At 41.8% G+C, this 25,398-nt stretch overlaps 1 protein-coding gene across 8 annotated transcripts; it reads left to right on the top strand.

The window, feature by feature from the left end:
- Positions 1-1,113: 1,113 nt before the first annotated feature.
- atxn2 (ataxin 2) lies at positions 1,114-24,937 on the top strand. 8 transcript variants are annotated; one of them, XM_073465890.1, is made up of 27 exons: positions 1,114-1,889; positions 3,417-3,447; positions 3,723-3,782; positions 4,200-4,271; positions 5,516-5,666; positions 6,405-6,419; positions 9,397-9,521; positions 9,703-9,794; positions 10,061-10,249; positions 11,252-11,424; positions 11,787-12,038; positions 13,708-13,893; positions 14,226-14,405; positions 14,573-14,680; positions 15,148-15,218; positions 15,323-15,687; positions 16,215-16,278; positions 16,381-16,527; positions 17,188-17,205; positions 17,789-17,855; positions 18,790-18,983; positions 19,798-19,836; positions 20,820-20,946; positions 21,127-21,318; positions 21,436-21,647; positions 22,178-22,355; positions 24,091-24,937. In XM_073465890.1, exons 1-27 carry the CDS (start codon positions 1,780-1,782, stop codon positions 24,117-24,119), a joined length of 3,447 nt encoding a protein of 1,148 aa, XP_073321991.1. In that variant the 5' UTR covers positions 1,114-1,779; the 3' UTR covers positions 24,120-24,937. The 8 variants fall into 8 exon arrangements, with proteins under 8 accessions (XP_073321991.1, XP_073321994.1, XP_073321990.1 ...); XM_073465889.1 differs by having other exon boundaries at positions 1,116-1,889; positions 17,789-17,861; XM_073465893.1 differs by lacking the exon at positions 17,188-17,205 and having other exon boundaries at positions 1,115-1,889.
- Positions 24,938-25,398: the final 461 nt, after the last annotated feature.

Below are 25,398 nucleotides of genomic sequence, written 5' to 3'. Positions count from 1 at the left end.
TTTTAGGCACATCTGTAACCCATAATCAAATGCAACAGCAGTGCAGTAAATCCCACCTTTGCAAACCTCACAATGTTCCATTTTTGTTGAGGTTCCTTATTTATTCAAATACCCTTTCAAGTCGTAGTTGTTGACTGTACAGAGCAAAGTGTTTCTATTATTTTACCCACCCCCTTTTTGTCCACATGAGGGGGACAAAATATGTGCACAATACAATGTCTATTTTGAATTACATCAGAGCTTGTCAGGTCTTGAATAAGTTTACAAAGACTCACTGTAGGTATTTTGCCGCAAATGTTAATGCAAATATTTTGATCAGAAAGAAACCGCTGAAAGTAGTGCTTGAGACGTGATTAGTATGACATGGAAAATTATAAAATGCATCTAACATATGGTCATTGTCCCCTTATGAAGCGTGCTAACTCGAAAAAATGGGAAAGTCGATGAATGTTACTGGAGAATGTAAATAAAATTTGATCACGAGATTTAAAAAAAAGGGCGATGAAGATGGAAATTGGTGTTAATTTAAAAAAAAAAGGTTTGCAGACTTGATGCTGTTTAATTTGTTGTCTGTGATTATTTATTGGATTTATGCAAAAAATTAAGACATATATATTAAAAACACCACATGATAAACAGTATAAACACAGCATATATAAGAAAAGGAAGAATAATAAGAGAAAAGTCGTTTTTAAATTATTGAGATTAGATTAAAATATACACATGTTAAGATCTGTCACATCAGACCATAATCATGTCACGTTTTGGGAATAAATGCATTGAACTAATGGCTTCTACATTAAATAAAAAATCCTTATCTTTCCCTTTTATGTTTAAAACATCATTGTATGTTTCTTGCTCATGAATAAGCTCTTAAAGCAATTTACCTGTGCAGCCAACTCCCCTTACTGTGTGTCCGTTCGTCAGGTCGGACCAGTTTATTTGCACGATTGCGAAAAACCTCAATTAAAGCGTCATCTTTATCAGGCTAATTCACTGCGGTCATGTTGTAATATGTACGTGTATTTGCCATTACATAGGCACACGGCAGCAGCGTGTGAGCTGTGTGTTTCTATTCGTGTGTGTGTGTAGTGTGTTCGCCGGCTCACGTGGATGCCACCAAACAGCCATTCGGGATGCATGGACTTCCTGAAAATAGTGCCGTGATGGAGGTGTAATTTTACAAAACTAAAGGAGTATCTACGCGTTTCTTCTGGTGGCGTAGATTAAATAGGATCGCATTCGTCTTTTTTTTTTTGTTGTTGCCATTTTCATCGTTGCCAAAGAGCACAATGTAGGAATATCTGGTGATATGTTGTGAGCCGTTACGCCTTTCATATATCCATCCGCTGTTTTTTGTCCCCTTTCAGACTGTTTTGGTCTTTTCGCTGTTAGCAACGGAAAGAAACCGAGATAGCTGTAAACCCAATTTTGAGATAATCGAATATTTTTGTTAGGATTACACAACAAATTGACAAGAGGTGTAATACCCATGTCTGTTTTGGAAGAGTGATTTACGCGTGTTGTCTTTTTTAAATATTGTTTATTTCTGTTTTAATAGGAATTGTACAGATTGCTAATTTGGCTAGGAGCTGTTAGCCAGCTAGCTTGTTAGCATAGCATCTTCCTCAAGAGGCACGTTGACATTAGCCCGCAAGCTAGCCAGATCTTAGGATTGCTAACGTTAGCAAACTGTCACACAACCATACGCCGCCTCGTCGTCAAGAATTTGCGGTGCGAAGCTGGTCGTTTTGAGACGCTGTCTTTTATGGGATCACAATGTCAATGAAGGCCGGTGGAAATCGCAGCAAGCCCGGCGGTGGCAACACCGCTGGTGCCGCCGCCTCCGGTGCCGGAGGAAGCGGCGGGGGAAGACAGAATCTGGGCAGGTCTGTGAAATTAAAACGTTAACCTAGCGAAATAAAAACGCAGCAGCGTGGGTTCACGTCGCCAGCTTTCGACTCGTCCACACAGTCATCTTCTACAGTGTCGGTCTTGTGAGATGACATTCGCGTTAAGTGGTCTAAAACTAGTACGTGTTCGTGAACGGTATGTGGGCCTTGCGACGTGTTGGTGGTCACCTAGCGTAACGTTGTGCAGTTTAGCTAGCGAGGCCTGTCCGCTTGCTCCAATAATGTTGCAACTTCGACGTTACGCTACCTCCTCTTGCACGCTAGTCAAACCACACCATCTAGTTTCTTAATATGCATGTGGACACGGTTGGGTGACGAACATTTTTTTTTTTTTTCCAAATGTGTGCACCGGTGAAGCCGCTCGCCAAGTCGCTGGTATCAGTTTACTATCAGCTCGGAGTCAATTTAGCTAGCGTTAATTAGCCGTGTGACAGCCCATGCTTGTTATTCCGTGCACTTGCCTCATTCAGCATGTTAAGGGGCTAGCTAACGGGACACCCCTGGCGACTTTGCATCCTAAGAGACCCGGCGATGAAGCCGCCGTGTTTGTTTTCATTTGGCTGTCATGATGCTTGGTACGTTACCGCAATATTGCTGCAGCGGGTTTTGCCAAGAAATTGATATAAAGCGTGTGGGCGCACGATGGAAAGGGGCGGGTGTGGAGACGGGGGGTGAGGAGGAGAAGGAGGAGAAGGGGGGAATCACAGACCGACGGGCTTTCAACCTTGACGTTGCCGTCGCTGCTCGTGTGAAATTGTGTCCTTGAAGCATGACATTTCTCTACATGTCGTCCTCGGATAAAGCTAACACAAGCTGTCAGTGCGGGAGCTGCACGCTTTTTGTGGATCTTGATGATGATAATGTGGCCTGGCTTCTGCTCACCGGTCACTAGGACAGTACGGCCCATTCATTGCGTAGGTTTTATCTATAAAGGCCGTGTGGGGATGTTGTAAAATAAGATTGGACCAGTTGGACTCAAACACACAAAACGAGCTGAATTCAGCTCAAAATGTACTTGGTTTCGTTTTTTACATTGATGGACAGTGTGTTACTGGTTTACTACAGCAGATATAACGTGGTCATTGCCTACATTGTGAATGCCTGGCCATGTGCCAGCTGCTGAACAAGGTGCATTTTAGGACATGCTAGTAAAAATGTTAGCTACTTTAAATGGTTGGCAATTAGTCAAACCAGCTAAATATGGTGGGATCTGTGGGAAAAAATCGAAATCTACATTACATTTCATCCAATGTGTAATGGACGTACATTTGTGAGACATTGCAGTGCAGATTAAGCTGCTGCTGATGATGGTTCATGGGGTTTCCCTTTAAAATCAAAAAGATGAACCGCTGTTGCACATTTCAAACCACCGCATCCTGACATTTCTGTCATTCAGATGTACCGTCACCCCCATCAGAGAGCGCTGTGACAGTCGGTATGCTAGCAAGAATTTCAGTGCTAATGATGATTGCTTTGTAAACAATGCCAATTGTTTTCTTTCAGGGGAAGACACAGTGGTAAAGGTCCTGCAGCGGTAAGTAACCGGTTACCTCTCACAAGTCAGTGAAAAATGAGTGAGTGCTGTATTTTATGAAAAAAACGGAAGCAGACGCACACACTGGATTAATGCTTCCTTTTCTTCATTCTGCAGAGTAATTTGAATACATTTTCATGTTTTTGTAAGGCGTGCGATTTGGTATAGAGGTTGCACAGAAAATAAATCCAGTGGTTACATATCTGTCCTGAAAGTTAGCATACGTTATTTTTTGCAAACGCGGAACATCTGATCCTTACTGTTTTTTTCCTTAGGTCATTTTCAATGGTGTATATGCAAATATGAGGATGGTCCACGTCTTGACTTCAGTGGTGGTATGTTTACTGTGCGTCTGTCTTGTTGAGTGTTTCAGACGATGTTCCAGATATAGCTATTCTGTCCTTCTGAATTTAGTCTCCTGTGTAATAACAGTAATAAATAGAGAAGTAAGCACAGTCACAAGGAAACGATGGCTGAAACAGCCATGTGAATCATGCTTACTGTAAAGGAATTTGCGCCAGCTGTATGTACTGCAGTGTGTCTTTCACCACATGCTGCTTCTTCAAAATGTCTACGCTGCTATAAACAAAGCCTGTGTGATTTGTAGAGACAGCTGGTTGCATAAACAAAGCAGAGATTGATCAATCATTTATCTGTATCACCGCAGATGGGTTTCTGAACTTGTTTCCTGAATGTGTAAATTGACATTGACACTGCATACGGTGAATAATGATGGGCCTGTTTATTTACAGGGGGCCAAGTGTGAGCTTAAAGTGAAAAACGGAGCAGTCTATGAAGGAGTATTTAAGACATACGGTCCAGAGGTAAGGATCACATCACCCGCACAGTTCGATGTTCGTTATAGGTGCTAATATGGAGCTGGATGTGTGATTTTCTCAGCAGCAGTAATGTTTAAGGTTAACTGTGCCGGGAAGATAGTGCCCAGCCAGCACTCAATAGCAGCTTCACCCCTGAGGTGGTTTAGACAAAGATCAGCCTTTTCATCTTTCCTTTTTTGGAAGAGAGGTATGTGGCCCTTCATCTTCCCTTTTAGGCTGAAGTATTCCCCAATCTTTCTCCTGTGGGGAAAATATCACTTTGCACAAATGAAAAGCTTAACTTGAGCAATGGTGGACATTTCTGTCCTGTTCAATACGGGCAGAGCTGGGCTTTAACTTCAGTTCTTGAAACATACATTATTCTGTTTTTACACCCAGCAGCAGATTTGTTATGTATCTTATATCTCTCTCCTCTTTTATAGAAAAAAGTTGTGTGACTGAATGTGAGTAAGGCTGGCAGGTTACTTCAAAAGAAATTGGATTTGGTGGGCTTGCACAGGCAAACACACCACTTTGTTCTGAGACCAAAACAAAGCATCACATTTGGTTTTTATTAGAACAGTGTGTGCAAGCTGAACAGTCAAACATGCGGAAATATTCACACAGCTCGACACCGTCTCTTAGTCAACAATGTAATGTTTGGTTGCAGGGCTTGTGTTTTCACTTTCATTCCTTTAGTATTTTACTAGTTTTGTTTCTTGGAAATCGGAGGTTGTGTCTGCTCCCACTGCAACTCACAAGCTCCTCCATCTGGCGTGTTTGCAATAAATAAACAGAACTCAATTAATTGATGTCACTCAAACTTTTGTTCATGTATGCTGTGAGCCAAAACACTTGGAAAGGATTTCCTGTGGTTCGACTGTAGGCGAGCATGTTGATGTGCCACGCCGGGCCAAGATGGCAGGTTTTATTCCAAACAAACACACAAAGTGATTGAATAGATCAGGTACTCTTTTCCCTCGTCATGCTCATCAGGTTTTTACAATTTATTATTATTATTTTTTTAATCATTATCCATTAATCTATCAAATTTTTTAATAAGAAAATAGTGAAAGAAGTCTTCCACAAGGAGACCTCTTCAAACAACAGTGGTGTATGATTTGGATGAAACAATTCATGGTATTGGTCCTTGATATCCTGTGGTTCCTCATCTCTTCTACAGATGGTTCAGGGTTTTGCTTTATTTCTGATTCCCCTTTAATCCAATTTGATATAACTTTCTCCCTCAGTGTGACCTGGTGTTGGATGCAGCCCACAGAAAGAGCCCAGAGCCGAGCATAGCCCCCAGGAAAGAGGATATTGTGGAGAGCATCATTTTCAAGGCCTCAGATGTTGTAGTGGTGACCTTCAAAGATGTGGACCTGAATTTCGCCAGGAAAGGTACTAATAATTATTATCTAGGTTCACAGACAACACTCTTGATATGCCTTAGTCTTGGGGAAACGTACGTTAAATAGGTTAGTTTGTCACTTTGTATTCCCTGGACACACAAAACAAACATGCCACAGTGAATGCCCATCAGTGTATACACACAACCTATTGATCTTCTTCAGTCTGTATTCACTACCTTAATGTCATAGAGGCTTTGCCATGAGTTAAATCTCGTGTGTCTCCTCTGAGTGGCCAGTCATTGAAGGCTAATGTGATCTATTGATTGGTCCGAAGGTTGCCCCGGCGCAGCAAGGACACTCAATAAAGGCCGAATGAGGCTTCTTCATCCAATTCATCTTGACCCATACAATTCTCCTTTTGAGCGATAATGGACTGTGGGAGGGTATTATTTTCTGAAAATGAACAGGTGAAAAAGCGTGAGGGTTCGAAAAGATGGCACTGCACTCGTGCCACTTCGAAGAATCTAATTATTATCCTTGTTAAACTGAACACTTGTGGGCTGACAGGAAAAAGCACCACCTAAGGCACCATTGCTAGACTAGATTACTATTACGATTATGAAAACCACTCAAGTTGTTAAAACAATGAAATACGTTCCCTATAAAACTTACAGATGATTCATGTCGTACAATTTGTTGTTGGTGTGATTGCCAGTCAGTCATTCTGTCTGTCAGTCCATCTTCTGACTCTCTGTCATCTGTCTGTCTCTCCTCTCCACTGGTCTAGTCTCTTCTGACACAGGTAATACATGGCTGTTTTCTCCTCTCGCACATCTCTGTATGCACTCAAACAGAATTGTGAATCTCTTTGGCTTGGGCCTGATCTGTTGCAACCTATTGCTGCATTTGAAATCCAATTTTGATGAATAGAATATGGGGATCACTGCTTTTCTGTAACCTAAAATATATTAATCAATATCTGGTGAAGGTCAGTCTTGCTCCATCTTTTCACCAGATCCTTTGTTATCTTTAAGACTGGATGTTGCTTTCGGTGGAAGAGTTGCTACTTTCCCTTTTTATACACTATTTAATTCAGTCTTTAGAGCTCGGCAGAGGCTCAAAATTAAAGCCAATGTTGTCGTAGCCATCATACATACGGCCTTATGCTTACTCATAAGGAATCTGATGATGTGTGAGAGATGGACAGCTAATAGTGTAACATGTTTAATGTAGTAAACTAACGCTAATACCTGTTTTATTTGTTGTAAACTAACACTAATACTTGTTTCATTTGTTTTTAACAGTAGTTTTAGCTGTAGTTCAAAGCTGTCATTTGAATTGATATTCCAAAATTTAAATTTATTGTATTTTTTTTAGAAGAGAGAAGGATCTATTATTTTCCTAAACATGGGGTTGATTTCAAACCAAATGGGAAATTATAAGCAGCGTTACAGCTATGATTCCATTGAAAGCAGCAGGTTGAAATCTCATGTTGAGCACTTGCACCTCAATCTTCTTTTTGAGCATTGTATTAAAAATGGAGTTTTGTCACAATGTTTAATTTGGTTTTGCCCTGAAGTGCTTTGAAGTCTTGTAATTGACTGCAATCTAAATGCATGTTTGCTTACCCCTCACTCTGCCCACATTTGATTTGTCAGTGCTCCTGATTTTATGTACGATTCCCTCGATGGACAATGTGCATAGAGCATCCCGACCACCTTTGTTAATATAATTCAGGCCTGTTAGTCCAACCGTCTGTACGGTGCCAATCTAATTTCCTTTCCTAATTTCTGAACTTGCATTCTGCCAAAAATGCTTAAAGGCACGCTGTATTGTGGGATGAGTTGGGATGACTGAGTTATGTAACTCCAGGTGGTTCATCATGCTTTATGCACTCCATTGGTGCCAGCTCTCAGAATGTGAGAGCAGACTTGGGCAGACATGAGATCAGTTTTCCTTTCAAATATAATTGGGGGGGTTTCTTTGAGCATGCCCGTCCCTAGTCTTAGTTGAGCCATCTAAAGTCTTCTGTAAGTTTACTTGAATATAATGAATGGTCCTGAAAGCTTGGACTACCACCAGCACCAAGTAGATACTTATAAATGTGAATGTTTAAAGATGTTGCCATGGATGATGAGTAACAAATGAAGTGGCGGAAAAAGTCAGGCATTGTAGAAGACACTCTGTGATATTTAATTTAGCCAGCTGAAAATATTGTAGCACTATGCTTCCTGATTTAATTAGGGTTGTTCCGACTCCGATGCCAGTAAGTTGATGCATCAATCTTGATAGCACATTGGTCCGGAAACTGTAACCTGCTACTTCCCAGCAGCGTCCAGTACACCTGTGTGCACCTGAACATATTTTTTACTGCACAAGCAGCCAATGTTCATAAACAGCAAGCAACGTGTGTAACTTCACGCCCTGACACACCAAGCTGACATCAAAGAATTTGCTGCATCAATGGCCGACGTCTCCTGTGTCCTGGACAAAAAGCTGCATTTGAACAAACTACAAAGACTGCAGCCGTCATGCTTGTATGTTCTGCGCCTGCGTGAAAGGCAATACCTCTCTGCCGATATACAGACAGTTATTATAATTGAGCAGCGTTTTTTGAGACCACTCTCGCTAAAATAGCCGCTTCTAATGGAGAGTATGTCTGATAGAAAATGTTGAAAATGGCACTGGCATAGAGGCACAAAAGAAAAATAAGAAGAAACCACATAAAATGGGTGAAATCATGGACACTATAGCGACAGACTCAAGAGAATTTCCCTTTCTTTTTCCGTTTCTCTTTTCGTACACTGCTCAGTTTACCTGAACAGCCAATCTGAGGGATTCCTCTCAATCACAAGCCGCAGCTGATTCTATAAGCTGAATCGGCCCAAAAGTCTCGACAAGAGCTGTGTAGTGCCAACGATGCAGGACATGCTGCACCAGGTACAGCCACCGACGCTCACTGACGACCATGACAATGCCCGACGGCCAGCTGTCGGCTTGGTGTGTCAGGGCCTTTAAGCACGCGTCAGCAAACTTACATTTCTCGAGATTTTTGTTCTTTTTCAGTTAAGATGGTCAAACTAGATAATGAAAGAAAGTTATATGGTTTTCTCTTTATTTATTAGTGAGAGAGCTGGTACATGTTTGCTCTTTATTATAATAATATTGATAATCTATTTTATTTTTCAAACACAAAGGGTATATCCTGAGCCACGCCATACAGCAATATAAACAATTATATTACATCTATACGGCATTACTAGTATACAGCTGCTAAAAAGTAATAAATATAATTATACATACATATATATTTTTTAATGCGCTGGTATCAGGTCTGCATCAGAATTCGGAACATCTCTAGATTAAATTTGGATTATTTTGTTACAACCAACAGTAGTGCATGGGGACTACCTTTTCTTTACAAGGCTGTTTTCATATTCTGACTCACACTGCCAAAACCCTTTATTTGTGTTAGCTTTAAGGCCAGCTCAAGCAAAGGGCTCAATTTATTTTTCTTTGAAAGGATTTTTCCCCCAATCCAGTTGGGCCCATGTCTGGTTGTGAGTGGGTGTGCCTGGTGAACCACCCCTACCTCCCTATAGACCTTTGCTGTGAGTGCTTGTGGCAGAAGCTCTCGAGGCATGAGCGCTTCCCTACATAAACAGTGAGAGTGCAGCCATGTGACTGTATGCCGTCATGAGCCTCTGCGTGGGTGTGTATGGGTATGTGTGTGTGGCAGTCTGCTGTACATAGATGTATATTCTTTGTGTGTGCCGCAGACAACTTCACAGATGCAGCAGTGAGCAGCAGGATCAATGGCGAGCACAAAGAGAAAGATCTAGAGCCCTGGGATGGAGGAGAGACCCACAACTCTGACAGCCTCGAGTCTCTGGATACAGACGTGGTGAGAAAACAAACACAGAAAAACACAGTGATGCTACACTTTTGAGCACATAGAATGGAATCCATACAGGCCTTCATACATTTGACAGTGAGAGGAGTAAACACAGGTTGTGTCATCTCATTTCTTTATAGTCCATCTGTAAAACTCTCTCTCTCTGCTCCTCTCTCTCTCTTCATATCAGTCAAACGGGTGGGACCCCAACGACATGTTCAAGTACAATGAGGAGAAGTATGGAGTCTTGTCTACATATGACAGCAGCCTGTCAACATACACGTAAGCATCATCTGTGTTCTGTTAGAATATGTTCCTTTTCAAGCACATTTTCCTGCATATACTGTAAGAAATCTACATGTTTTACTTAAAATTTAACGAGAAGATTAAACAAAAGATATTTTTAAACGTATCTGGTCATTGAGCTATGCTATATCACTCCTCTAATCTTGTTAAGTGTGACCTCACGTGACAAAAACTTGAAATCAAGCCTCCTATAGACACTCGATCATCCCGCTGCCCTTGTCTGACCTGAGCTTGTTTCCTAGGGTCCCCCTGGAGCGAGACAACTCAGAAGAGTTCCTCAAGAGGGAGGCGCGTGCTGCCCAGCTGGCGGAAGAGATCGAGGCCAGTGCCACGTATAAGGCCCGCGTGGCCCTGGAAAACGATGAACGCTCTGAGGAGGAGAAGTATACAGCTGTGGTGCGAGGGGAGAGGGAGACTCACACACTCAGCAGGTGAGACCAGGACACACATGCAAATACTCATACTACTTGTGCTGGTGAGTGTGTGTCAGTGCAGAGCTTGCAATTACGTAATCGAAATTTGTGTTCACTGCCAGCATGTGCCTATCAAATTTCATTCGTACTCATTTTGGTAATTGGCTCTTGATGTGTGCTAGAATGCAGCAGCATAATACAACACTGCAACATTTACATTCCTGTTGTGGGATTTAGTTTATAATTATACTCATCAAGATATTATAAAATGTGCATACTGTGAAGTCGGGGGGCTGGCCTAGAAATGTATCAAGTCAGCAGCTTAATTGTTAACGCCTGCAAATTTCATTGCCTGTAGGTCTTTTGGAACATAGAGGATTCATGTTTTATTGTCATAAGTGATTAAATAAAATATATCTTGCACCTTTTTTTTTTTTTTTAACAAATTGCAACATATTCATACAGTAAAACTGACTATAAATATCATCAGAGATGACTTATGATCTGGGAATGCTGATTTCTCCACTCACAGGGGCTGGGTTTATTAAGAAAGAACTGTAAAGATATGCATTGTATATACTAACGCACTCCACATACTTAATTTCCTTTTCATTTCATTTTACAAAGGCAAGAGAAGGATCTATGTGCTTACCACACATCGGAATTATTTGTAAAGAGCTTAAAGCTCTCATCATTAAAGTGAAAGGATGAGAGAACAAGTACATATTCTATATGTACATAATGCTTCCACATGGTGTGGATCTGCGGTAGAAGGACTCAGGCACAGGCTTAAGAAGCATATTCGAGCATTGAAGGGAGACAAAGTAATTCCAGCAATTCACTAAGTAGGCAGCAGCTGCTGTCAGAACAAACACTTCCTTGGTAATTAAAGAAAACATGCTCATTTTGGCTGATGAGAAGTACTTTGTTGAATTTATTAGAGTGTAGAATTAATTCCTCCCCTTTATCTTGACTATTGTCTCTGCCTGTGTTGTGTTGTGTGTATATGTGTGTGTGCAGAGAGAACAAGTACATTCCTCCAGGTCAGAGGAACAGGGAGGCAATGTCATGGGGACCGGGACGTCAGAATTCACCTCGTCTGGCTCAGAGCTCAGCTGGACCCTCAGCTCCTCGACCAGGACCTCACGACTACAGCCCCAGCTCCGGGGCCGACCAGAGAGTGGTTAACGGAGGTGCGTTTAAGACATGACACACAAAGCTCTGCTGTTATTTGCTACGCCCTTAAGACAAAACATTGAAATGTACAGAGATGCGTTGGTCGGTGAGTGAGTTGGTCAGTATAATGAAAGAAATGGTGTTATTTTTGATTGTTTAACTGATATAAAAGGCTGAGTTTATTTGGCTTAGTGTCGCTGGGATGTTCATGTTTGTTCTTTTTATGCACTTATCGTTCTTTACTTAATTAAATAATTGTATTCCTGCCTTGCCATTCTTTCATGTTTATTAATCTCCCCCTTCTTGTTTATTCTTACTGTTTTCCCCCTTTAACTGGTTGTCATCTGCATCCTTGATCATTTGTCCTTCCCTCTTTTAGGTTCATCCCATTGGCCCTCACCCTGTCCGTCTCCTTCCTCCCGCCCCCCCTCTCGTTACCAGTCTGGCCCCTCCTCCCTGCCTCCTCGGGCGACCACGCCCACCAGGCCACCCTCCAGACCCCCCTCTCGACCTTCCAGGCCTCCCTCTCATTCATCCCACCCCTCCTATCCCTCCTCCTCCTCATCCTCCTTTTCCCACCATGGGCCCACGTCGCCAGCCTCCACTCTGCCCAAACGCATGTCTTCAGAAGGTACCCACATCAGTGTGGAGTAGACCTGGGCAAAGCATGAGTTGAAGGTGGATGGATTGATCGCAATATGGAAACTAAATTCTCAGTCAAGATGTTAGAAGTGTCTTCAAATTAAAATAAGTAAACTGCTTTCAAAGATAAGTTTGCCCAGGTCTAGTGTGAAAAAACAGAAACAGGTGAAGCAGCTTCTTCAGACTGATTTGGGGTCAGATTTAATAATCCACAAAGCTGATCCTTTGTCAGTGCATCAGGCAGTTTCACCTTGGCATGTGGGTGCACCACGGTGTGTGCTGTGCTTTCTGTTTAGCAAGAGTTATGCCACGAAAACACCAACTCGCCAGTTTTTCAAAAGCTGAGAAGGACAAGATGATGAGTATCTTAGACTAAACCTACCACTGAGCTCAAGGGTTTTTAGTCTGTTGCATCTCTAATGACACCCAGCATCAGTGGCTACGTTTTGCATGCACACAATATTCTGGGTTTTGCCCATATTCCAAAAAAGACAATATTCCAACTAAGCAGTTAACATGGCAAATTGAAATGAATATTCCACTGATATTCCTATTTACATGCAGCCATGCATACTTTTTACGGCCATGTCCCGGAAGAGATTCTTACAACTTATGCAGCTGGTGGCCTACTCGGTTATGATGTACAAAGCTCAATGTATACTGTAAACACACAAGATGCTGTGTGTTACAAACTGCCGTAAAAACCCTAGTTGAGGCGCATAATCTGTATGCACTATATACATGTCTAGGGAATGCTCCTTAAACAAGAACAGTACTGGTCTTATCCCACATGTCTTAAATGCTATATTTGGAATAAGGCCTAATTAGGAATATGTTAACGCAATATGCTGTTTACATGACTTGTACCAAATTCTGAATATTGTCATATTCTGAATAATAATGGAAAATTAGTGTGCATGTAAACGGAGCCACTGTTGACCAGAAGTGTAACGTGTTATGCCTGTAATGACAAGTTAACATGAGTGCAGCGAGGTGAAAACATCAACCACTGGAGGACAGCAAAAACAAGACAACAAAGTTACTCTTTCATTAAGTTAAATTTGTTATTTTAAAATGTTAATAGGTGTCTTTTTGGTTGTAGACTCACCACTATCTTCCACAGTGATGGCGTTGTCAAACACACAACTGTTAGCGAGTCCTTCAACCTGTCAGTCCCTGTTTTATGCTAATCCAGTGAGCTTGGAGTACTGACAAAATAGTTTTGGGTCATGTTTATACTTTTCAAATGTTTCTACAGTGAAATGGCAAAAATGTTCAACTAGTCTTGAGTGTTTTTCGTACAAACTCTGCTAAACAGTGAATTCTTTAAAAAAGGGTTTCCACCTCACCTTCTTCCCTCTCTTTCCCTGTTTCTCATCTCTCACTTCACTTGGTTGTGGTTTGAAAAGTGTGCTGTGTTGTTTGATCACTTTACAGGATCATCTGCAGTTTCTCCACTAACATGCATGTCACAAAATAACATTACCGTATGATGTGATTAATATGTTCTCAAGGGTTGGGTTTTTTAAAAAGCTTTTGTGAGACAGATCCTCCACAGAAGGATGTTAGGAAACACACGCTGTTGAGTGTGTTTACCTCACCTCCACTGTTTGTGTATGGAGTTTTGTCTGTCTTCATCTGTCTTTCTTCATCTATAGGTCCACCCAGGATGTCTCCAAAATCCCAGCGGACGCCTCGTGCTCATAGAGTGCCACCCTGCCGGACCGCTGGAGTCCCTCCAGGAGTGGACTTAATTTCCCACAATGCCCCTGGAGAGGTCCCAGTGACTCCACCGACCAGGAGCAGCTCCTCTGGAGGGACATGGTCTTCAGTGGTTAGTGGAGGTACAGTAGTTCTTCCTTTTTCTTTTTCTTTTTTCGTTTTGTTTAATGTGAACTTTTTAATGTAAATTTCCAGCTATATGAACTTTTACACATATCTCCAAAAGAGAAAGGAAGTTATGGTTTAGCATGATTGTTGTGAAGAAGCGATTTAAAGATTTCCTTAATATATTCCACCTCATAGCATTATTAAAGAAGCACCTTATAGTATGAGTATGAGTGCAGACATGCTTGAAACCCAAATCTCTAATTTCAGGTAGTCGTGCAAGATGAGGTAGTTGGGGTAACTTAGAATATGTGATCACCATTATCTCATTTCCTCTTTTCGTTCTCAGCCCATAGACCTCGCTCCCCCCGACAGAACAGTATGGGTGGAGCCTCCACTGGCTCCTCCTCCCTCCCATCACCCCAGACAGGAACGGCTCCTGTGGAAACTGCTGCTACACCAACATCAGCTCCCTCTCCGACTGCTGCTAGCCCCGCCCCCAACATGGTCGCCTCTCCACCAGGAGATGGTGAGTTTTAAAGTTAATCCAGTCAATGAAGAATGCTAAGTGTGATATACATACATGATTTCTGCGTACTTGTATTTGTCGTTTTAGTGTAGGTTCTGCCACTATCTACAGTACAAATCTCTGCTTTTATCCTGGTAATAAAGAGACTACTTTTCTGTTCTGTGCAGCAAAAGAGTGTCGTGTCCAGGAGACAAGACAAACATCCCCCACGGCAAACAAGGAGAACATCAAGCCCTTGGATAGCTCACCTAGTATCACCAGACCAGTCTGTAAAGGTACAGCATCCACTAGAGACGGCAGTATTGACTTCAGAAACAATGCTTCAGACTTCAGAGTGCTGCGGAGCTTTATCACTTAGATATTTGAAGAAGGGATGATTCAGAGACTCCCCAGTCTCATCTGAGTTTATGTATAATTTTAATTACTTTATTTATATAGATCCTTTCGAGACAAAGTGTTTTACATTTAAAAACAATAAATAAAAAAAGTCAGTGAGATCAAAACCCAAAGTATAAAACAAGATAAAAGATTCTTTAAAATAGTTACAATAAAATACCATCAGTTAAGATGGCTTAAGAAGAGATTTAAAAGTGGACACTGAGCTTGCTTACCTGAGATCGATAGCTGCTAATATAATATAACTGAGGTTGTTGTCTTGTCTTAAAAAATAAATATTTCCAGAATCTCAATCCATTTCATAACAACTGATACCCTCATGTCTCTCCCTCTACTCATCTTACAGGACCCCCTTCTATGGCACCAGACCACAGAAAACAAATAGATAATTTAAAGAAATTTAGTGTAGATTTTAGGGTAAGTATCTTTCATTTGTACAATATAGAAATACTGAAAATCTGGCATGATTAGGAGCTTGTATGTGCCTCGTCTAACTCTTATTATCGTCCTCCCTCTTCCAGTTGCAGTCTAGTTCAAACTCAGACCCTGCCTTTGACCAGATGATGACCAAGCCTCCCAGAGATCCAGCAGACAAGCCTAAAGACCTTCCCCTGGACAAAGCCTCCACAGCGGGGCGGGAGGGCACAGAAGATGGTGTTGTAGTAATAACTGCTGGCACCCCCGGTGGTGCCCAAACACCATCCACCACCGCCACAAACACCAGTAAGCCTGGCAGCCCCGCTGCATTGTCCCCGTCTCCTTCAGCCCCAGACCAGAAGAGAGCGGGGCTGGATGTGACATCACAGGGAGTTCAGACGACGGCCACTTCCGCATTTAGTGGAGCCAAACATGAAGACAAGGAGGACAAAAAGGAGCCAGTACAAGAGTGAGTGAAAGCTTGAGAGGGGAGACTGTACTTATTTATATCTTGTCATCATCATCAGATCCCATGAAAAGACCGAACATAGACTTAATATTTCCTGCCTAGTCAAAGACTAATATATATTGTGTGCTATACCATAATCATCTAAATCAAAGCACTGTGGTTAACTAAATCCTACATACACATTCTGCTGGAAATACTCACTAAAACATCAAATGTGTATGAATCCGCTGCTATAAGATAGTGCCCAACAAATGCACTTTTCACTCCTGTTTGAATAATGTTGGCTAAAAACTACAGTTCCCATCCATTTTAGAAAATACTGAACCTTTTTGACAAGAAGACAAGAAGAATATAATCAGGGCTGCATCTAACAATTAACACAGTTAAGATGCTGGAATCAGAATTTTGAAATTAGTTAAGCTGATTAATTCAAGAAAATCCATCAATTGGTGAAGCTCCAAATATAATGATAATTCCATACTGATCCTTTAAACTTAACCTTTTCACTGTTTGCTCTCCTCCTGCAGTCAAGTGAGAAAATCAACCCTGAACCCAAATGCAAATGAGTTCAAACCCAGGTTCAATTCGCAGGTCAGTATGCCCTGCTGCTGCCACATTAAATCATTTAAATACAACAAACTCAGATTATTAGTGAACTCATTTTTTGTCTCGTTTTATATGCTCCTTCAACAGCCCAAACCAGCCAACACCCCGACACCTCCGCGGCCTCAGGGCCAGCCCAGTCCTTCCATCGTGGTCCAGCAGCCCCCGGCTGTGTACGGTCAGACAGTCTGCTTCCCACAGATGTATCCCCTCACACCAGTCAGCCCTGGAGTGCAGGTATGAAGTATGATTGTTTCTATTAAGTGCAGCATCACATTAAAACAGTATGAAATTCATTAAAACAATTCACTAACGACCTTCACCATGAACTCTCCCAACATGTCTACTTATGTTTGTCCTCACTTTGTTCCTTTCTTTTTCTGTCTTGATTCATCTCTAACGAATGTCTGTATTAGTTTCTCCATATTTCTTTACCTATTTTATTTTAGATAGGCTACATCTAACATTTTTTAGTTTTTTCTTTTTTTTGTACACCTTACGTGCTTTCCCCGTCATCACTTCTCTTTCTCTGCTCTTGTCATCTTCCCAACACTTATTCATCTGAATTATTTTTGCTGAATTATTTGAAAAATGTTTAGGTAAATATCTGAGATAACAAGGTTAGAAATGTTTAAAGAAAGGAAGTATGTAAAGTTTATATACAGTATGATGTCAAAATAATATTTTTAAGCAAACTCAAAGCACTTCTTGCATATTTTTGATGAAAGCTATTTACATTTGTAGTCGTAAATCAATCTTCTTTTCCTGTGTTGCTTTAAGAAAAACTTGGTGATCCAACATCAGACACATGTAAACAATAGAATACTTTGGTGAACAACTAAAGAGTGGTTCTCTTTTCCTTTTCTCCCCCTCCTCCTCTCTCTCTCGCTCCATTAGAAAAGCATAATATGGAAGGTTTGTAAATTTTTTAAATCCTTTTTTTTTTTTTAAGCCCAATCAATACTGAGATGTTTTGCTTGCTTGTTGAATTGATGCCATCAGATGTTGGTTTGCCAACTTCTTATTGCAATTCATTTTAAACTGTCATCACAGATGAACCTATAACGTCATCTTATTTTCTATTGGCTTCATCTGTTTACTGAACAAATGGCTGCAAGCTAATAGGAGTTTAAGGCTTTGTTTTCACTGCAGTACTGTTTGTAATGAAAATGCATGGTGTATAATGTTAAGGAGTTAAGGAATGAAAGATGACAAACACTGTTTTAGGATCTAGTTTTCTGCCCAACTATAGACCGGTATAGCAAATGCATGTGGTCCCAGGTAAGAGATATTTGCCAATCTCGCAGTTGCATATGTGTTTTTAAAATATGTTTTTGTACGTGTTGAATGACGGGTTATCTATCTAGCCCCAAAGACCACAGAAATAAGCAAAAAAATCACCTGTTTCTTATTGGAGGGCTGGTTTTCATTCTTGTGGAAATGATGCCGAAGAAGATTGAGCATAAACTTGTGTTCTTGATTCCCTTCCTCACTCTAGTCTCCAGCTATGTACCAGGTTCAGATGCCTCATATGACAGTCAGCCAGTCTAAACCCTATAGACCAGGTAAAGGTGAGAATAACCACCGTTTTATCTCTTTTCCCTGTCACCTGTGTCTCTTTCTCATTCTCTCTCTGAACCTAACTACATGAACCTGGTTTGGAAAGAAACCATATTGGCCCCGAAGATGAAGATATTTTTTTTGTGGATTTAATGTTTGGACTCGTATTATTATATTCGAGGACTACACGTATTCACGTTTTATATCTTTACGTATTTGCAACATTACGCACTGCCCTATTCCTTAAAGGAGCTACACAACTTTCCAACAGATTTATTCTAGTAACACACGCTGCTGCAAGGCAATAGCCATTATTGTGTGGGCATCACGTTGATAGGCATCACTAAAGCTTGATTTATGCTTCTGCATTGAATCGACTCCATACCTACAGCGTAGCCTCTGCGTAGGTGCATGTCATACACCGTAGCATGACGGGCACATGTATGCTCACATATTTGCAGTGTTTAACAGTAGTAAAGTAAAAACATTCAAGGCCATAGTCCAATAATGGCAGAATTTGATACAAGAAATATTAGAAACTGAGGTTAGCACAAGTGTGAACTGTTGAACTGAATGAAGAAATAGTTGCACTTAACCGGAACAACCTACATACATTTATTATAGTTTTTGTCAGTTCACTATGACAAAAGAAGAGACTTAAGAAAACTTTTTTGACTGCTAGTATCTTGGGGGGACCTTTCCCTTCAGTAGTAGTTTGATGAAACATTTCTCATCTTCAGAAAGTTTGTCTTCCCAAAGACAGGTTGAAAAAAGGTCATCTTTATAATGAGTCATCTTGTATTCGGGCCAATTCAGGGAATAATCTTCCTTCTTCAAAACTTACACTTCTTTTTTTCTCCATGATTCTTTTTGGTTCAGATTTTCAGAGATGTTCAACAAAACATCTCCCCTATATAATCTCTTTGCATGAACCTCCAGTAACAAACATGCCCCAGCAGAGGTCAGACCAGCACCACCCACCAGGCACGCCCACCATGATGCACCCAGCCACGGCAGCAGGACCACCAATTGTAGCACCGAGCCCCGCCTACTCTGCCCAGTACTTTACCTGCAGCCCGCAGCAGTTCACCAGTCAGCCGCTGGTCCAGCAGATGACGCATTACCAATCACAGGTAAGATTTACTCTGTCAGTGCCAGTTCAGAACAAAACAACGTTCAGCCCAGGAGGCTCCTCTATCAAGGACCATATGTAACCATTACAGTTACTCTGGTATCATCAGTTAGTGCTGGCAGTCCGTATCTCTCCCAGCTGTTCACTAGTCAGCCATTTGTCTGACAGATGCCTGCAGTCCAGCAGCTTGACAGGGTGCCAGCATGATGCCAGCATTTAATCACTTCTGATTTGTGGAGCTGACTGCAGGCTTCTGCCTCTTACACCTGAACTTTTATTCGCAAACAGGTTGTGATAGAACATGGAGGAAGTTAGGAGATCGGCTTCTGGCTGTTTCAGGGAAAACATATTGATTAGGGACGGGAATTTCATTCAGTTAAGTGGCGTTGACACTAATGAAACTGACGATACAATTTAGTCCAAAAAGAAGGGATGAGATAATGAGGAGAAAGAGATGAAAATTAAACGGAAAACAACTTTATTAGAAGCTAATTTCAGTGCAATTACTTAAAGCATAAAAAATCTCCAGAAAAATCCCCACTAATGAGGAGCAAGTCAAGACACCAATTTAAATTTAAATGACTACGTGAGGCAGTGTGGGTATTGATAGAAATTATGGCTGCAGGACATGGTTAAAAAAATCATTTGCCATTATTTTGACGGATATTACAATTGCGATGTGATTCACGATTGGTTGGAATGATCATTTTTGCATCACAATCTCATTTCATTTTCACTGAAAAAAAACTCAAATCATGCTAATGTGACATTTGTTGGGGTATTTACCAAACAAACATGTTTTTTTACATCTAAAGAACAAGATTTGTTGGCCAGGGCATCTCTACAGCACCACAGTAAGTCATTATAATGCTGTTTTGTCACACATGTTACATTTATCAAAACACTGCGTAGGGGCACCTTGGTAGAGCGTGCGCCCATGTAAGGAGGTTAAGTCTTCAGCAGCAGCCCAAGTTCAATTCCGACATGCGGCCCTTTGCTCTGTGTCCCTCCCCCTTCCCTGTCTAAAGCTTTAACTGTTCTATCAAAGAAAGGCCATTGGACTTAGCCATATTGCTATTTAGATAATTTTTCGATTAATTGCGAAGTCCTTCTAGAAATCTGCATTGTTATTGACAATACAATATCTGGGGTTTGGGACCGTAATGAATTCTTTTAAATACCCACGTTTGAGAAACGGACACATTTTTCTACAAAACCTTTTTTTTTATTGAACAAACACAGCCAAACCAACTGAAATGCTGTCTACACACACACACACACACACACACACACACACACACACACACACACACACACACACACACACACACACCAGATATTACGGCGAGGAGATAGATCACTGAAGGCTTTTTGAATAGAAAAGTCCGTAACGCTAAAGATTGCATTTGTATGACACATATCCCGCCCCTTCCCCCTCAAAAGCCAATCGTCAGCTTTATAGCAGCTGAACCAGGCAAGATATCAGCCAATCGCATTGTTGCATTGATGGGAGCCCACAGTTTAGATTCACGACAGTTTCAACCGATATGGTGCGGCTGCAGAGGCACTTCTTATAAGCATGGAAGAGGAGGACAGGTGTCCTGAAACCTTGCGCATGTGTAGATGTATAACTTGTTGGAAAAAGGCATTTTTTTAAACCTTGTTTTGGGGCAGAGGCAAAGATTTGTTCTGGCTCTCTGCCCATTCATTTAGATAAGGGCCTTGTAAGCCCAAATAACTGCCTGGGGCGTTGCCAAGGTGGCCGCCGAGAGGCAAGACTTGCCTCATTGGACTTGCTAATAGTGATGTTGTCTGTCTGTCTGTCTGTGTCCTCCAGGCGCAGCATGTGTTCAGTCCGGTAATGCAGGGCAGTGCCAGGATGATGGCACCTCCCACGCATGGGCAACCCAGCCTAGTCTCTTCCTCGACTACACAGTACCCAGAGCAGACACACACCATGTATGGTACGTCAGCCCACAACAACAGCACATTTTTGTCTTTGTTCTTTTTTTGATCAGATTCGTGTATATTTATATTTAACACGGCGTCCCAACTCTTTTGTAATCAATGTTGTATGTTCGTATTAGTATGCAATGAAACGATTGCATTATGGGTGCTGTTCTAATAAGATTCCTGTGTCACAGTGTCTCAAGGGCCAATGCCTCAGCAGTATCCCCACCCCAGTGCCACCTTGCACCCCCACCCGCAGCACCCCCAGCCTTCTGCCACGCCTACAGGCCAAGGCCAGCAGGGTGGCCCCCCACAACACGGGGGTCCTCCTAGCCACCCAGCTGCCAGCCCAGTCCAGCACCAACAGCACCAGCAGGCAGCGGCAGGTGAGTACACTCAGGATGAAAGCTGTGATTTTCCCTCATTTTTGCAGCTGGATAGTTTCAGAAGGAGTATTGTGGCATTGTGTGCAATAGTGTTGTATTTCTGATTGTGTGTTGTAGCTGCAGCAGCGGCCCAGGCCCTCCACCTGGCCAACCAGCCCCCTCAGCAGCAGATGTACTCTGCTTTGGCCCCTACGCCCCCCTCTATGACCCCGGGGCCCAACCCTCAGAGTCCCCAGGCATCGTTCCCCTCTGCCCAGCAGACGGTCTATATCCACCCGCAGCAGGTGCAGCACGGCTACAACCACAACCACATGGCACACGTGCAGCAGGTAGGTCAAAACACGCTATCAGCCGACCGCAGAGGCTCCGGCCTCATAATCAGATTGACTGTGATTCCTGTACGGGGTTTTAAATGTGGGAGTGAGGAAATCTGGGATCAGTTCCAGCAGGTGTTTAAGTTTATGAATGGGTCTTCTTTGGGTGCTGATAATGCTGTGAGTGCAGTGGATGTTGTTTTGGCAGTCTGAGTTCAGATTAGGATGTGTCTCACTTGCGAATTTAGTTGGAAGGGGAACACGGTAACAGGATACAGAGGAAAAACAAAGCCTTTCATTGATTAGTCTAACCATGTTAAATCCATTGAGCTAAATAGAAATGCTGTGCTGATAACTTTGTTTTGGGCTGTTTTCTGTCTTTAAAGGAACAGTTCACCACAGTGGGAAAGACACTTTTTTGTTTTTAGGGCTTTGAATGTTGTGGCGTTGCTGTCAGTCTGTTTCATCTCTTGTCTCTACTCCTTCTGTTGTCACACTTTTTCTCGCACCGTCACACACACTAACCTCCATTCTCTCACACCCAGGCCCATATGCAGTCCGGTATGGTGCCGTCTCACCACCCGGCGCCCACCCACCCCACGATGATGCTGATGGCTACCCAGGGTCCTCCAGGGGGTCCGCAGCCACCCATGCCCCAGACTGCCCTCAACCCCATCCCTGTTTCTTCCACCACACATTTCTCCTACCTGGCACATCCACAAGGTATGTTTATTATATTAGTTAGAACACTTCTGCAGGGTGGAGTCAGGAAGATGATTAGTGTACCATACTCGTGATTAACCCTTAATGGGACTGGTTGATTTATCAAAATAATTCCATGAATTCAAAATGTAGTTTTTGCTCAATGTTAAGTGTATCCATGTAATGAAAATCATTAATGTAGATGATAACTGTCTACATCAGCTGTTCATGACAGTCCTGTACACTGTAACAAGAACAGCTGCAGTCTGTGCTGATCTGCTGTCCTGACTCCAGACGACCAGATGGATCTGGCTCATCTCATAGCAGATCTAACAGTCACGTACAGACTGAAAAAGACTCATTTCTGGTGTCAGTATTTCTTGGCAAGATCTTATCAAGAGTAGGAGCCATGGAGGAGGACCACACAGCAGGTGGACTCTCCTGTTCAGAGTCTGGTCCTAGCCATGGCAGTATGACACCGTGTCCGAACTGCATGTGACGCGCTGTCGGACACTCGCTGTCCACACCGAATCGGTTGAATATGCATTCTGTGACATTATGTGAACAACCCACGAAATTACTGTATCAGCTGTGTGCTTGAGATCAGATTGGGGACTTAACCACTCAAGTAAAAGATGGGCGAGTTTGCTAAAATAGCTACCTACGTTTGTACTTTATAAACAGAAAAAAACCTGTTTTATTCTGTTATTTTTAGTTGTTTCTCTACTGGAAATGACATCAGCCAACAGCAAGTGGAGATGTTTTCTTTCAGCTCCCTCCAGGCAGTTTGCACCTTATTTAGGTTTTTGTAGTGACTAAAGCGACTGTATTGTACAGATGACCTCTCATTTCCACTTCATGAATCAACCGTTGTTGTCCATGCTTTCAACGCGAGCGACAGGAATGAAAATAGAAATAGGGCATCAGGTTCAAAACGGTGCAGCTCGTCACGCTGCATCACTCACGGCCAGTTGGGAAACTTCAATAGGAAACAATAAAATCAAGCTGATACTGTCGCCACTCGCCTGCGTCACATGCAGTTAGGACCCTGTGTTTCTTGTCAAGAAAGCAGCAGATGAATTAGTGAGCAGACTTTCAGTTTGTGGCCTATTTTGTACAGAAAATTGTTCTTAAAGCAAATGTCTGTGCTCTACTTAGTTGAAGCATCTTTAACTGACACTGTGGCTGTCGTGATCAAACCGTTAATTTAAACAGCTTTACAGTTTTTTGTCAATATGCATTTTAGTTAATATACATCTTGTTTTGTAAATAGTTACTGGAAATAAAGTAGGATACACAGAAAAGATTGTGAGAAGTGTTTGAAGTCGTGCTGTGCTTTTATTGCAGATTTCTAATGCTCTCTGTAACGGCAAGAATATTCTCCTCTCTCTCTGAACAAAAGGAAATTCCCTCTTTGTTTCTCAAGTGTTACAGTAACAAAAAGAGCGTTTTGTTCTCAAAAGCCATGAACTTTGTGAGAGACTCTCTTGATTTGTCATACTCAGTCTGCAGAAGCCTTATATTATCTTCGGACAAGCTTTGAAGCAGAACAAGGACTGTAGTTTCTCTCCTTTTAATCAAATCTCAGAGGAGCGAGGCATCTCTTAATGGCCAGAATGAACAAAAGAAATGATTACATCAAGCCTTAACTGTCTTCAAACATAGGAGGCATGTGAGTTTTGTTTAAAGACGCATGTGGGACAGCTTCTAAATCCATGAACTTTTCCATTTCCCCCATTTTGTCTCATCCCTGCAGTGCAACCTCATCATCAGCAGCAGCTGTAGATAGAGGGCGCCATCGAGCTGAGGGACCCGCTCTGTGTCGCGCTTCTCAACCAGAGCCTTCATAACCAGGCGACGAAGAGAGCGAGAGCCCTCCCTCTCCTCTCTTTCCTCGTCCTCACCAGACATGCTACACATCAGCTTTTCTCTTCCCCCTCCCTCCCTCCCTCCCTCCCTCCCAGACTAGGCAATAAGAGAATGTTAACAGGTTGATGCAGTGACATGTTTTAACGAGCTAGAGTTTTAACAGGCGAGACTGCTCCTATTCAGCCCCTGTTTACACGCAGACAACTGCAGACACAACACACAGATAACACACAGAAAACAAAACACCCACACACACGCACACGTTCAGGGGTCCCAAATTGCAATTTGAGTCAGCTTGCCAAGTAAGACGTGAAAGAGAGAATGAGAGTAACTAATCAGTGAGAGTGAAGAAGAAAATTCAACTGGAACTTGTATTTTGTCTGCACCTTGTTATGAAAAAAAGAAATCTTCCAACCTTTAGACAGTATTAATCTTACTGTTTATTGCTGCTGCTGCTGTGTGCTGCGTTTGTTCCCAGACTACATGAAAGGTTTCTAACCAAACTAAAAACGAAACATGACAAGAAGCTTCCTGTGAAATAAACGCGTTTCGGCAGCCAGAGGACAGGAGAAAACGTTATTTATGAAATTATAATGGCTGAGGTGATCAGATCCCACTTCTCACCTGACCCTTATGTAACTTTTAAGTTAAAACTTTTACTTTGTAGATAATATAAATAATTTAAAAAATGAGCAAAAAAATTTAAAAACAATAAAAAAGTTTTAAAAACTGAACGAATGGTGTACTGTGTTTGCTTCATCTGTTCCTTCATGCCTTTCAATCAATACCACATTAGAGTCCTACTGCTGTAATTACTCATGAGTGTGAAAATGTGTATTTAAACCTTATTTTTTGAGAGAGGCTCAAGATCTCCTTTACAGGCGAATAACTGAGAATAGACGACACGGGTCACAACATCATTCAGTTTATTACAGTAGAAAGCTTCACAGTAAATCAACAAATACAGATTTACTCCTGGTTGAGTAATGTTCATGTAAAACCAGTGACCACCTGTTACAGGTAATCAAAATGTATTATAAAAGATCATTATTCATGAGTCCACATCTGAAGCAGTCTTTAATGTCTGCTGAACTTTGTCTCAGTTTCCTCTGTTGCTTTGTCGTATACACAGTTTATCATTATTTATTTATTATTTATCATTATTATTACAGAAAATGTTTCATTTTGCTAGTCT

The sequence above is a fragment of the Pagrus major genome, chromosome 5 (assembly GCF_040436345.1).
Source record: "Pagrus major chromosome 5, Pma_NU_1.0".
Classification (NCBI taxonomy): domain Eukaryota; kingdom Metazoa; phylum Chordata; class Actinopteri; order Spariformes; family Sparidae; genus Pagrus; species Pagrus major.
Note: the sequence above shows the minus strand (reverse complement) of the source record. Positions and strands in the feature narration are given on the sequence as shown.